The 13,297-nt window shown below is 36.7% G+C and overlaps 2 protein-coding genes across 4 annotated transcripts in view; one reads left to right on the top strand and one right to left on the bottom strand.

Moving 5' to 3' along the window:
* LOC125857440 (DNA polymerase delta small subunit) overlaps positions 1–10,042 on the top strand; it is a 31,138-nt gene extending 21,096 nt beyond the window's left edge. Inside the window, exons 14-15 of the mRNA XM_049537033.1 lie at positions 7,102–7,168; positions 9,816–10,042. Coding sequence (XP_049392990.1) covers positions 7,102–7,161 — 60 coding nt within the window. The 3' untranslated portion in view covers positions 7,162–7,168; positions 9,816–10,042. The remainder of the gene's footprint in view (positions 1–7,101; positions 7,169–9,815) is intronic.
* A 1,056-nt stretch (positions 10,043–11,098) lies between these two features.
* LOC125857448 (uncharacterized) overlaps positions 11,099–13,297 on the bottom strand; it is a 622,948-nt gene continuing 620,749 nt past the window's right edge. For all 3 annotated transcript variants that reach the window (XM_049537041.1, XM_049537042.1, XM_049537040.1), the window contains 4 exons: positions 12,882–13,008; positions 12,374–12,656; positions 12,206–12,260; positions 11,099–11,611 (listed from right to left, as the gene is read on the bottom strand). In XM_049537041.1, coding sequence (XP_049392998.1) covers positions 11,534–11,611; positions 12,206–12,260; positions 12,374–12,656; positions 12,882–13,008 — 543 coding nt within the window. In that variant the 3' untranslated portion in view covers positions 11,099–11,533. The remainder of the gene's footprint in view (positions 11,612–12,205; positions 12,261–12,373; positions 12,657–12,881; positions 13,009–13,297) is intronic.

Raw genomic sequence — 13,297 nt, 5'->3', positions numbered from 1 at the left:
GTCTCACTTGCCTTTGCCTTTTCATCTACCACACAAGTATTGTTGGTTAAGTGATCATGAACGCCTTGCCCCTTGCACCATAACTCAACCGAGGAAGCCCAGGCTAAATAGTTTGAGCTTCCCATTAATGGTTCTGAAGTGATCATAGCACTTGAACTACCTATATTCTTGGAGCCAAAAATATCAATCCCTAAAGACATATTATGAATTTAGAGAGAGGAAAAAAAATAAAAAAAAATAAGGCTGGTCCTGGTCAGAATCTGGAAAAAAAAAAGGTGCAGTCGCCGGAAATTAGGTCTGACTGCCCGAAACTGGTCGGAATAAGAAAATAAATATACAGTCTGCCTCGGAATGGAGAGGCGACCGCAATGAAAAAAAATTGGTCGAAAAAACTGGCCGGAACAGGTCTCACACGCCGGCGCGTGGATTTGTCAACTCGCCGGAGAAATTCTTCCGGCGGCGCGTGACGGCGCGTGTAGCACTGGTTTCCGGCGGGGATGATTGGGGTTTGCTCGCCGGGAAGTTCCTCAGCTAGTGGTGGTGTTAGTTTTTTTGAAAAACAGTGACGGAAAATATTAAATACCTGGACAGCCACTAGGTTACCGGAAAAAAAAAAACTGTGCGATTTTTTTCTCTCACAATTGCTCTGATACCATGTGAGGAATATAGGAAAAGAATATTATTGAATTGTGTTGTTGTAATAATTACATAGAGAACCCTATTTATAGACACTATATAATACAATTCCTTACCAAATAGGAGACTATAAACTATTTCTAGTTTGTGTAGGATTGTGTTTTCCTATTCTATTCTAACAGAGATTGTCATTGATCAACATTAATTTTGTAACCCCCCTGCTCCTTGTACCATTGCTTCTGAAATTACTTCCGCACTCGAGACTCTTCAATTCTTTGGCTCCCTTTGCTGCCGGGGTCATTCTCCTGTTCTTTTCTTCCTTGTTCAAATTTTTTTGTCTCATGTTGTCAATTTTCATGAATAAACTTGTTGCTTCCTCTTTGCACCCCTTGATGTCGACACCAAATTCTTTGGCAAATTTGATGATGTTCTGATGAATCCATATAGGAATATCGAAATCCGGATCCTCCCCTTCCCTTGGGCTATGTTGATTCAGAGGTACTACATCTATAATTGTTGTCAACCCGGAGATGTTATCTTCACTTCTCAACATAGCAGAAACTTGCATGGCACTGTCTTCTAGGGTTTGGGAGTTTTCAGTTACCCTCACTTCCTCTTCTCTACTGTCTTCATGAAAGTCTGAAAGTCATCTTCTTTTCCAGTTTCCTCTCGATCCTGTTCTGCCTCTTCTCCTTCTCCACAGTTCAGGGTAATGTAGAAGTTGGAATTATTAGCCTCAAGTTCGGCTGAGATTGGGTCAATTAAAAAAGAGGAGGGCTTACTCACTAGCCCAGTTGAAACGAATTGGGCCAGCAAATCTGGGCCCAAATTTTTCTTTTTAACTACATCATCAGACTTATTTGATGTGGTGGGAAGTGGGACCTCAGCCACTCGTGTCTTGACACGCGCCGAGACAACTGGCCAATTCAAAATCTCAGGATCGAAAGACGAGCCCACGCGCCCTGTCACCTCTGTAAAGCCTAAAAGGCTTTCATCTTGAATACCAACAGTCCCTTCATCAGACCGCTGGGTCGTTAGGGGAATTTTGCTACGACTATCGGCGACCACTTTCACCGGCATCTCTACCCAGATTGGAACTTTGAAGGTTAAACCTTCATGGACTAGTTCAACTGTCTTCGGGACTGAGTCGCCGTCCCCTCTCAAGTTCATCCTGGCCCATTTAAGATGGTTTCGCAGTTCTGTTTCTTCCTCCGTTCTGATCCAGCCACCACATAAGTTTCCGATTTCGCGGAAAACTTTTTGTGACCAAAGTTGGAGAGGCAAACCTACTACTCTGATCCAGACCTGGTCCAACCTGTTGTGAGAAGAGGTTGATGTTGGCGACCACCATTGCATGATAATTTGTGGGATTTCCAGAACCACTCTCCTCTAACAATATGGTCCGCCGCTGTCTTGTTAGGAAACTCGAAGAGGAATCGGTTATGGCCCAAATCGTAGATGTTGATGCCATGCTTGTGTTTCCATGTGCTTGCCGCCCATCGTCTAATCTTTGAAAGAGAGGCCTCTGATACCTCCTCTGGGAGACTACCAATCACGCTTTTTGCTAGAATCTCGTTTTGGTTTGTTGTTGTAGCATCTGTAATAACGAGTTTTTTCCCTCTTTGTTGGATCTTGGCAACATTCATTTCGCTTGTAGCCTATTTATTATTTCTGATAGTATTCGAATATGAAAGACCCTCCTCAGTTTCTCTGTGCATCATCTTAACTGCCTTATGTGCTTTAACATTTATGAATCTCGTTATTTTGGTGGCTATATCCAGCCAGCTAGAATTAAAAGACCACTCAGGTATAAAAATGACAGCTCTTCTTTTACCCTGCAACTTAAGGATGCTAACATAACGACCCGATTTGTTGTAATTCCTTGAGCAAAAGAACTCCGCGAACTGGTCTCGATACTTCCATCTGCATACTGAGTTTCCCTGTCCTTTCGATGCTTCCATGAGAGCGAAAGCTAACCACTCCATTGTCTTCTGGCTAATACTCATTCTGGTCATCATCTTACGACCTCGTTCTACCCAGTTGTACCAAGATTCCGCCCTGGAAACTCCTCTGGTAATATCGAAAGATTTGAATCCTACTGCAAAATAGATGGTATCGTCCCCCATGGTTGGAGCAGAGAAAGAAAGATAGGAATGAAAAGGGTTGGAGGAGGATCCGGCGATGGAAGATCGCCGGAAAAGGGGTGAGCATCAATCTTTTTAAATTCTCCCTTATCCTTTTCATTAATATCCTTAGCCTGTTTAATTAAGTGACTTTGGACACCTTTCCCCTTGCCCCATAATTGAATAGACTAAGACCAAGATAAATAGTTTGCACTACCTATCAAAGGTTTTGTGGTAGTAATAGAATAGTTCAGGATTCTGAACTATTTTTTTTTTAATTCTCAAAAAAAAGAATAGTTCAGGATTCTGGAAACCATAATTTTAGCACAAAAAGTACTTATTCTGAGAGACAAGATGATGAGTCAAAGCAAGACCTAATTAAATACCAAATATATGATAAAGTAGATGTTACCAGGGTGATATAATGTCAAACAATATAGTAAAATCTGCTCTGAGTCGTAAACCTGAATATTAGCTTTTTGTAAAGCCAGATTTTGTTTGGAAATTGAAGATGGTCACTGGAGGGTTGTGTTTTGGTGGTTGGAATGAGGAGGTACTTAGTTAGGTAGCCTCAGAATGACCTGGCGACACCACAACAGAAAGAAGTTTGTCAGAAATTTGACCAGAAAAGCTCACACACGTTGGCATATGGAGTTAACGCGCTGGCTAGAAAATTCGTTTTGACTACGCATGAGGGTGTGTGTAAGGTTTGCTTCTAGAGAGGCTGACTGAGGTTTGCTCACTGAAGGGTTGGGAATTCTATGATGATGTTGGTTCCACACTGAAAGAGAAGGTGGTGACACAAAACAACCCTAGAAAGTCAACCAACTACATGATTGTGTTTTCCTTCCCAGGTGTTTCTCACCAATGCTCTTATAACATTTAGAAAAATGAGAAGAGAAAACACTGCTTGATCATTCCCTTGAGCTATTGGAGTATAAATAACTAAGTTTAAATACCCTGGAAAAGAAATAAAATCCATACATAATTACCATATTTTTTTGATGAAGTACATAATTACCATATAATTACAAGGGAACAAATTAAGATGCATACTATATGTACGACAACAACAATGTACCCCGTGTAGTCCCACAAAGTGGGGTTTGGGGAAGGTATGGTGTTCGCAAACCTTATCCCTACCTCAGAGGTAGAGAAAATGTTTTCGATTGACCGGCTCAAGAAAACAAGTCTAAAGCAGTCCAGGAAAAGAAATAATAGAAGTACAAGAAACAACAAATAATAACAAAACCAACAAATAGTAACAATACTGCAACAAAACAATTTGATTGTCGAAGTAGAAGAAACAACGAATAGTAAAAAAAGTTGACGGACAAGAAACTATAAGAGTAATACTACGACCACTTGTATGGAGGAACAACAAGACAATGCAGTCCTACCTACTAACCTTCGACCATAATTCGTGTCCTCCACAACCTCCTATCTATGGTCATGTCCTCAATAAGCTGAAATTATGACATGTTCTGTCTAATCTCTCCCCAATAATTATTCGATCTACATTGACTTCTCCTAAAACCATCCATAGCTTGCCCTAACCATCTCAACCTCGCTTCTCGTATCTTGTCATTCACCGAAGCCGCTCCCACCTTGTCTTGAATATCCTCGTTTCTAATCCTATCTCTCCTAGTATGCTCACACATCCATTGCAACATCCTCATCTCCGCCACTTGTATCTTTTGCACGTGAGAGTTCTGACTCACCGACACTCGACCCCATACAATATAACTTGTCTAACCACCCCTGTGTAGAACTTGCCTTGTGTTTTGGTGTCACCTTTTCACACAAGGCTTCATATGTGAGCCTCCATTTCATCCATCCTGCACCAATATGGTGAGTGACAGCCTCATCAATCTCCCAATTTCCCTGAATAATAGACCCAAGATACTTGACACTTCCTCTCTTTGGATGGCCTATGTATCAAGCCTCATTTCTATGTCAGCCTCATGCCTTATATCACTGAACCTGCACCTCCAAGTATTGTGTCTTGGTCTTGCTCAACCTGAATCCTTTAGACTCCAGGGTTTGCTCTTAACCTCCAGCTTAGTGTTAACTCCATCGCGATTCTCGTCAATCGGAACTTTGTTGTCTGCAAATAACATACACCATGACACCTGTGTTATTAAAAGTGAAAAGCGCAAAAAAGCTCTAAGGTCTGTGGGGGCTTTAAGCACATATAAAGCGTGGGCCTTAATGAAAAAAGGCTCAAAGGGAGAAAAAATAAAATGTGTATGTTAGTCCAAGACTAATAATTATAATGACCAAAGAAATCGATTTTTTTATGATAAAGTGAAATATCAATTGTTTAGTGTCACTTCTTCATAAGAGGCTCATTGACAAGTAAAAGTTTGTCTTAGAACTTTGATGACGACACTGAAGCGCACATAAAGCGAGGCGAAGCGCTCAACATGTTTTGAGCCTCGCTTTAGGGCTTAAGCGCGCCTTTGATAACACTGCATGACACTTCACCTTGAATTTGTTGCGTCAATGCATCCATCACCAAGATAAATAAAAATGGGCTAAGGGATGATTCTTGGTGCAACCCTATCAAAACCATGAGGTGCTCCGAATCTCCTCCCACTATCCTTACTTGGATCTTGGCGCCAATGTGCTTGTCCTTGATCGCCCTAGTGTATGCCACAAGTACACCTCTAGTTTCCAACCACCTCCAAAGAACCTCCCTAATACTTTGTTGTAAGCCTTTCATAGGTCAATGAATACCATGTGTAAGTCCTTCCTCTCTCTGTACTCATCCACCGGTCCTTGCGAGATAAATGACTTCTATAGTTGAGCGCCTCGACATGAATCCAAACTGGTTCTCGGAAATAGTCACCCCTCCTCCTCACCGTCATCTTTACCACCCTCTCTCACACCTTTATAGTGTGGCTTTGTAGCTTGATACTCCTATAGTTGTTACAATTCTGAATGTCACTCTTGTTCTTGAACAACAAATCATTTTACTCCATCTCCATGCTTTAGGTATCTTCGCCGTCTTGAAAACAACATTGACCACTAAATACCTGCCCTGCATGCGCTCTCCCAAAATTCCACCTTGATCTCGTCTGGCCCCATTGCTCTACCCCTACCCAACATACATAGGTAGTCACCACATGCATTTGCTGTAGTTGGAATATCACCTCTATGAAGTTCTATACATGTGCTGGAAAATGGACTTTTGCAGCAAACACTATCAAAAGTGAAATGATTAAGCTCTTCGAATTTTTGTGGTGCATCAGAAACCAAGGACACAAACTCCCACATTACCAGAACTCTGAATCTCAAGATCGTCGGTGTTTGCATGGGAGACTAGACTTCCCCATACGCACAATGTTTGCATTTTAAATTCTTTTGCACTTAGCCACTTTTGAGCCAGAATTGATTGTTTTCAAGTCTATTTAAGCTCCAATGCCTCTGAAACCATAGAACAAGATTAAACACACCAAATGACATAAGAGTAGCTGACAAATCAAGCATTTAAACTAAGTTTGGGTATCCAAATTTCTATATAAAATAGACGTATCAAATTTCTGCTGTTGTTTGTGTACTTGTCAAGTAAAATAAGTAAATTTGGATGTGGATTATATCTTATGAGTTTCTCTCATTTTGTCTCTTTTTGGGTAATGCTTGGCCCTGTCACAACGAAGACACTTTGATTAAAACATGAGCATGAGATCCTTCTAAGATAATAGTTCCACCATTTTATTTTAGATGTCCTAGTTTGACTGCATGAAATTTAAGATTGTAAAGAATGTTTTTGAATCTTGTGATCTTAAACTAAAGGTGTGTATAACATACCAAAACTACCCTTTAAATGTTACGGTCTAAAATGTACCATGATGTTGATTGATTGATTAGCGATTCCCCAGCTTAATTATAGTAGTAGATTGATATTGTAATTAAATGTTATTGATTGTGGAATGTTACCTTTTCTTATTTAATCTTAGGACTTTCTATAGGAATCCATTCTTATGAGATGTAAAAAAATATCAAGAAATACAAAGAAGCTTTTCTTCTTCATGAATCTATCATTTCCTATATGAAAGTGTTATTAAAGGTAAAAAACAAAGTTGAAATTTAGAACTTACGAAATATAGATTTATTTTTTTGTTTTTGAAACAGCAGAAAAGAAAGACATATAATTTGAAACAGAAAGAGTACATTTGTTTTTCCTTTTTTTTTTTTTTGATCATGTTAGATGTGGTGGTCAGAAGATCTTTTCTTATGACATTCCTTTCTACAATAATGCTAAGCTTGATTTCCTTTTTATTTTCATTTTACTCCTTTGAATAAGAATCATATGAGCTTATCTTTTCTGTTACTGCAGTTGAATATCAGAAACCTTGAGTGCCATATGCTCAGCTTTGCCACTCAAATCCACTCATAATAGCAAGGTACAAAGTAATGGCCAAAAGGGTGTATATTTCAGCTAAAAGTTGCCATATAAGTGTATTTCTGTTTCTTGATATTGTTAAACAGCACTTCATTGGATTTTGCGTCCTGATTTTGGTTTCCTTGAACTCCCTGTTGTTGTTTGATATTCTTCTCCTTCCTTCATCCTGCAAGGACCTTCATCTCATCCATGTTATTGAAATTGCAAATACCTGGTGATGTTTCTCAAGGCACTTGAAAGCTCATGTAGGAAATTTATGCAAGTTAGGATCCTGGGAAGTGGCTTGACCAGTGATAGGTGCATGGAAGGTTGAACAATAGAGGAAACTAAACAAAAATATGAAAAAAATAAATAGATAAACTTAATCATAAGTGAGAGGGAGAGGAAGAGGAAGCTTAAAAAAGAGAAGAAATGAAAAGGAGAAGTATGGACTCATGGATGAGGGTGAGAGGAGAGAGATGGTGCACCTCTTATTGTTGCCTGCTTCTAGAAAGTAGTAAGAATTTTCTTGTTGGATGTTCTATAAATGCAACGAATTACTCAGTCCCAATTTATGCGATTCACTTCCCTTTTGTAGTTTTTTCTAAAAAAGAAAGATACTTTTTAATATTTAGAAATAATTTCAACTTTAAATTTTCCATTTTACCTTCATTGAAATGATTTATGGCCACACAAATATCTATGACTTTTGTTAGAGAACAAATTTGAAAAGTCTATCTCTCTGACTTAAACTCCATACCTAATTAAAATGCATCATAAAATGGGAGTAGTTGAGTATATGATTGGTTAAATTTATAGCTATATCTGGTATAAATACTAATCTAGTTCATTTTATGCTGAGAATAGTAAGTGGTGAAGTTGGAAGCATGTTTAATGGAAATTTAAACAAGAAATGCTACTGAGAGTGATAGTATAGAATGACATGGCTCTTACCAATTATGAGAAGAGAGAAGCTCAAAGTTGACACTCTTCATCTCCTAAAGTAGCAATATTCCACCATGCTGTGGTTGTCCATATCAGTATATGAGAGTGTATTTGATGAAGTAGTTTCGTTGATGGCATGCATCCAAAAGAGAGTGTGCTATGGAAGGCTTTGAGCAGGGAGTAAACTAAGTCCAAAAAATTAAGTTTCCTTTCCCTTCTTCTGCCATTGTTAAACGATGATATGATGGAGGTTTATGGACTGGTTGATTCACAATGTTAGTTAGAACAAGTGTCACCACCCAAATCACCAGTGTTGTGATTGGCGCCCAACATCCAAACCAAAACATGTTAGAAATGACAAATCACAAAAGGAATTTTGATGGATTATAAAATTCATAATCTGCCCAAGAAAGACATAAAAGGAAATTTGGTACTGTTATAGCATAAGAAAACCATACCCACATTTCAGGCTACAAAATTTGTTCCAACTCCGTCTCAATTTATGTGGCACACTTTCTCTTTTAGTTTGTCCCAAAAAGAATCTCATTTTTCTATAATTAGAAACAGTTTAACTTTAAAATTCTCCTTCTATCCTTAATGAAATGATTTATCTAAGGTTTGTTTTAGACCACAAATTTCAAAAGTTTTTTATTTTTTTCTTAAACTTTGTGTCTGGTCAAATGGTGTCACATAAAATTGGGATGGAGGGAGTATCTCATAACCGAAAAAATCTAGAGGTACCAGCTGTTTCTTTTTCAAGTTCCGATAATTAGGGAAAAAGAAACTGAACATGTTGATTCCAATTCTGAGAAGAAGACTCCTAAACTCTCTCTCAAAATTTTTCTTATCCGACATACTATTTTGTGTAATTAAGATTTTACGTTCACATTCCATGGCTTCTGAATCAGATTTGTACAGTGTTTCCATTTCTGAGAAGAAAACTCCTTACTGTTTTCAGCCAAAATCTTTCAATATTTTTCTTCCAAATCTCTCTACTTCCTTTTTCGACTGAGAAATGTTGATTAGTTTTTTCATTTTGTGTTATATTTGCCAATTTCCCTTTAATTTTCAGTTTTTCAGTGATTTCATTGTCGGGTTGAATAATATTTCATTTTTTGTGGTTCTACATCAGTACATCAAAAATAAAGACTGAAAGCATCATTAAAGCTTGGTTCGAATTTTTGTGATTTCTTGTTTGTTATTTTGTCTCGATTGAGTTTAGTTGGAAAGGAAGTTGAATATCAATTTTGGAGGTGTTTCGAGATGATTTGAGATTGATGATGACTCCATTTGTGTATTCCCACTGATCCCTTGTATTAACTAATGTTCTCTAATATATCACGAGTCACTATATTTCATAGCCCACAACATCTCTATTAATGAATTCCTTTAAATTACACCTCCTCTTCCTTGTCCCGTCTCGGTAATTCTTCCCTTTAGTAATATTGTAATGGGTGGAAGTTTTTATTATTGTGTTCAACTATCCAGAATCATTTTACGTGGAAGCTCGCCTTAATGTTTTCATGTCATTAATCTTTTCCTTGTGTTTTTCTTTTCTGAAAGTAATGTGGTTTGTAAGAAACTTCACGACTATATAGAGTAATTTTCTTCTTTTAATTTGTGGGTTTGAACAGTTCCAAAAGACTTGTTTCATTTTCTTGTCTCTCTCCCTGTATTTTTGTTGTTTCAAAGCTTTGATACTTAAAATTTCTATGTGATTACAGGAAGGATTCAAGGTTTACGAACAAGATTTTGGGGAAAAAAAAAGGTTTACTTACATTTGATGTGTTTGGAGGTTTAAGAATATATAATTTGTCTAAACTCTCTTCAATCATTTCTGTTAAATTGGTTTCTCTTGTAATATTAGTACCTCTTTAAATTGGATTCTCTTGTAATAGTCAAAACCTTTTTTATTTTCTACGCACTCAAATGACATCACAATTTAATTGTTCATGTTTGATCTTCTGCAATTCTTATTGAGTTTAGTGTTTTCTGAGGAGTAATGTAAGAATGGGTATTCATTGCATGTCAGTAATCGTATATTTTAAGGGGTCGTATGCTAGAGTGTATTAAAAGAAATAACGCATATATTAGATGTGTATTAGTGGTACTTTGTGAGTTGAATAACAAACATTACTTATGTTTATTATTTGACAATTGGATTCATGGATCCAACAAATTTGTTTTTAAAAATAAAGGAAAAAATAATATTAAAAATCTGAATTTTTCCTAATTAGAATGCATAATAAAATGTGAAAAGATCTCAACACTGCAAAGTCTTTGCTTTCATTATAATTTTAATTAGAGTTCTTGCATATTAGGATTATTCTTCAGTGAATCGATTATTGATTTAACTTTTGAAGAAGGAATCATGTCACTTACAATTTCAAAAATATCCTAGTCTGTGTAAAACTTGTTTATAATTGAGGTTTTAATTGAGAAAATGTTAAACCGGTTCCTTACGTGCCTAAGAAGCCGAGATAATGTGAAATTACATGTTAATTAATCATGATTAAGTGTAAAAGGCTTATTTACAAAGATATATTACAAAACTATTAATTTGACATGAATATTAAATGTGGATACATTCTTTTTTGTTGTTGTAGAAAATGTTTGTATTTTAAAATTAAATTGGCATCCTAGATGTAAGGACTTCAATTAAGAACTTATGATGAAAGCTGAGAGTTTGCAATTGCAGCAACTAAAAGTTCCAATTTAACCGATTTTGATAGAATGCCATTGATATAGATATCTTTTCACATTTTAATTTCCTTTTATTGTGCATTCTAATTAGGAAAAATGTAGATTTTAATATTACTATTTTCTACTTTACTTTAAAAACAAATTTGTGAGACCGATGTATCCACTTGTCAAATAATAAACTAAACTCATATAAGTTATCTTGATTATGTAACTCACAAAATAAAATTTCTCATTGCCTCGAGCCATTATCTGTGCCTTTTGTCATTCTTTTATTCTTGAAAAATATTAAATAAGATATTTTGACAAAATTAATTAATTTTAAAAGTAAAATACTAGAAAGGGTAAAATAGTCAAATTATAAATAAAAAAATCATAGTAAATAAGTTAATAATGGTTACAAAAAGACAAAATAAAAAAGATAAATGTGCTATTATAAATCACAAAGGAAGTCAGTGTTACCAATTTAAACCTAGAGAATGTCTCTAAAATTATCCCAAATAAGGGACAAAGCCCAACCAAAATATATCAGGGTAACAAAATAACTCTCCTACAAACACTTGTGAATGCTTCCAAATAATCTAATTTGACATAGCTTCCTATTTGTGTAAGTACCATTTCAAATACAATTAAAGGGCCTCTTTTATTGATGATATAGGTTAGTATATCTCATGTCCTCTTGGAGACTCAGTAATTGAGTAATCATCATCCAATTATCTAGGATGTGTCACTATCTGCTCCATTATTGACTTAATCCCAGTTTATCACACAAACATTGATATGCTGCACTGCAGGCCTTGAACTTCTCTTCTGCAACAACCTGTCAATTAATCAAATCTTGTTATCTAATATAGCTGGATTACAGAGAAACAGACAAAGATAAGCTTGGATACTATAAACTAATCTGAATTTCATGAGAAAAGTGAGGCAATAATAAGCTCTGAGCAGAAGCTAACAGATATGGAATATTGACTTGGAATAGAATGTTTGATTCCTTTTCTTTTGTCTCATCTGTATAAGTATATGTGTGAATTGATATCTCATGCATGAACTTGATAGTGTATGCAAATGTCAGTATAATCCAAGGGCAAATATATTACCCAGCACTAGGAGCTCAGCTAATCAGTCAGATGAAAGCAGCAAATTCTAAGAGACCTAATGAATGAAGCATGATAACAGACCAAGAGACACAAGACAGATTCTTCCAAGCCCGTCCCTCAAAATGCTAAAGGAGCATATCAATCATAGGTGTGAACTCATGGAGCTAAGCATAGGATTGAACATATTTCGTGTATGAAAAAGGGAAAACACGTGTTGTATGCGCCTTAGGAAAAAGCCGAGTGGAGTATAATGGATGCAGGTGGAAAAGGGAAAACATCAAATCACAAATGTAATAGTAATGAAATAGATATACCTTAGATGAGCCTTGGTGGCGATCAGGATGCCATTTCAGTGCGCACACACGATATCTGCAAATGTAAAGCATGTGCAATCAGTGATATAGACATTACTTTTGCCAATACGGATATCAAAACACATCAGGAAGTAATTTTTTCTAGCTGGCAATTCATTAAACACTCACGCATTCTTAATATCTTCCAGATTCAAAGGGCCAAATGCATTCAATCCAAGAGTCAGACGCTCTGAACTCAAATCTGACTCTAAATTCTCAGAGTCTGTTGACTCATCATAGTCCGAGTACTGATGCCGCCAATTCCACTGACGGCTGTTAGAGTAGTTTGATGAGTTCCTCCATTGTGGTTCTTCATTAATAAATGACCAGTGGTAGTATCTGTTTCCACCAAATGTAGAACGGAAAAAGGTCTCTATCTCGATATCCTCCTCCTCCAAGAATTGGAACACTCCTGAAAATGAGTTGATGAAAATCAGCTATTGCTCAATACTCAAAAGGCACAGGCTGATAGCTAAATGGCCTGGTTTGTCAAATGACATACGCAAAGAAAGAGAATTAGGCTCTTTACATGACACTTTGGAGCTAAAAATGGTTGTATTTTACAAGATCAAACTCAAACAAAGGTGAAGTTCTCTAGAAACTATATACTGCATTATGTTACAAAAGGTGCACTTACTGTGTTGATTTTGTCCCTTGTTCTTTGATCTTCCCCCTTTGTGTCCACTGGCCCTGAAATCTCGTCTAAACCATGAACTGTCTCGGCTTGAAGATGGGTCATATTCATCACAGTCATGCTGCCAGCTCTGAAATGCTGAAAAACAATGTTATAGTGGAAGTTTCTTTAAAGCTAAGAATTATATAGGATTGGACTACTTTGTAGGCTTCAAAGTCCAGAATTGAAATTAGGGAAAGGGCTTAAAAATATGGCCCTCTACTTCTGTCTATCAGCTAAATTTGTCCCTAGTTATACTATAGGGCCAAATATGCCCGTTGTTACCAAAATATACAAAAATGCCCCTATTTTGGATGGAATCCCCAAAATCAAACAAAAATACCCGATTTCCCCCAAAATAATTCACTCCTCTCTTTTAA

The sequence above is a fragment of the Solanum stenotomum genome, chromosome 3 (assembly GCF_019186545.1).
Source record: "Solanum stenotomum isolate F172 chromosome 3, ASM1918654v1, whole genome shotgun sequence".
NCBI lineage: Eukaryota > Viridiplantae > Streptophyta > Magnoliopsida > Solanales > Solanaceae > Solanum > Solanum stenotomum.
The sequence above is the reverse complement of the archived record's forward strand: the minus strand, read 5'-3'. Positions and strand labels throughout refer to the sequence as shown.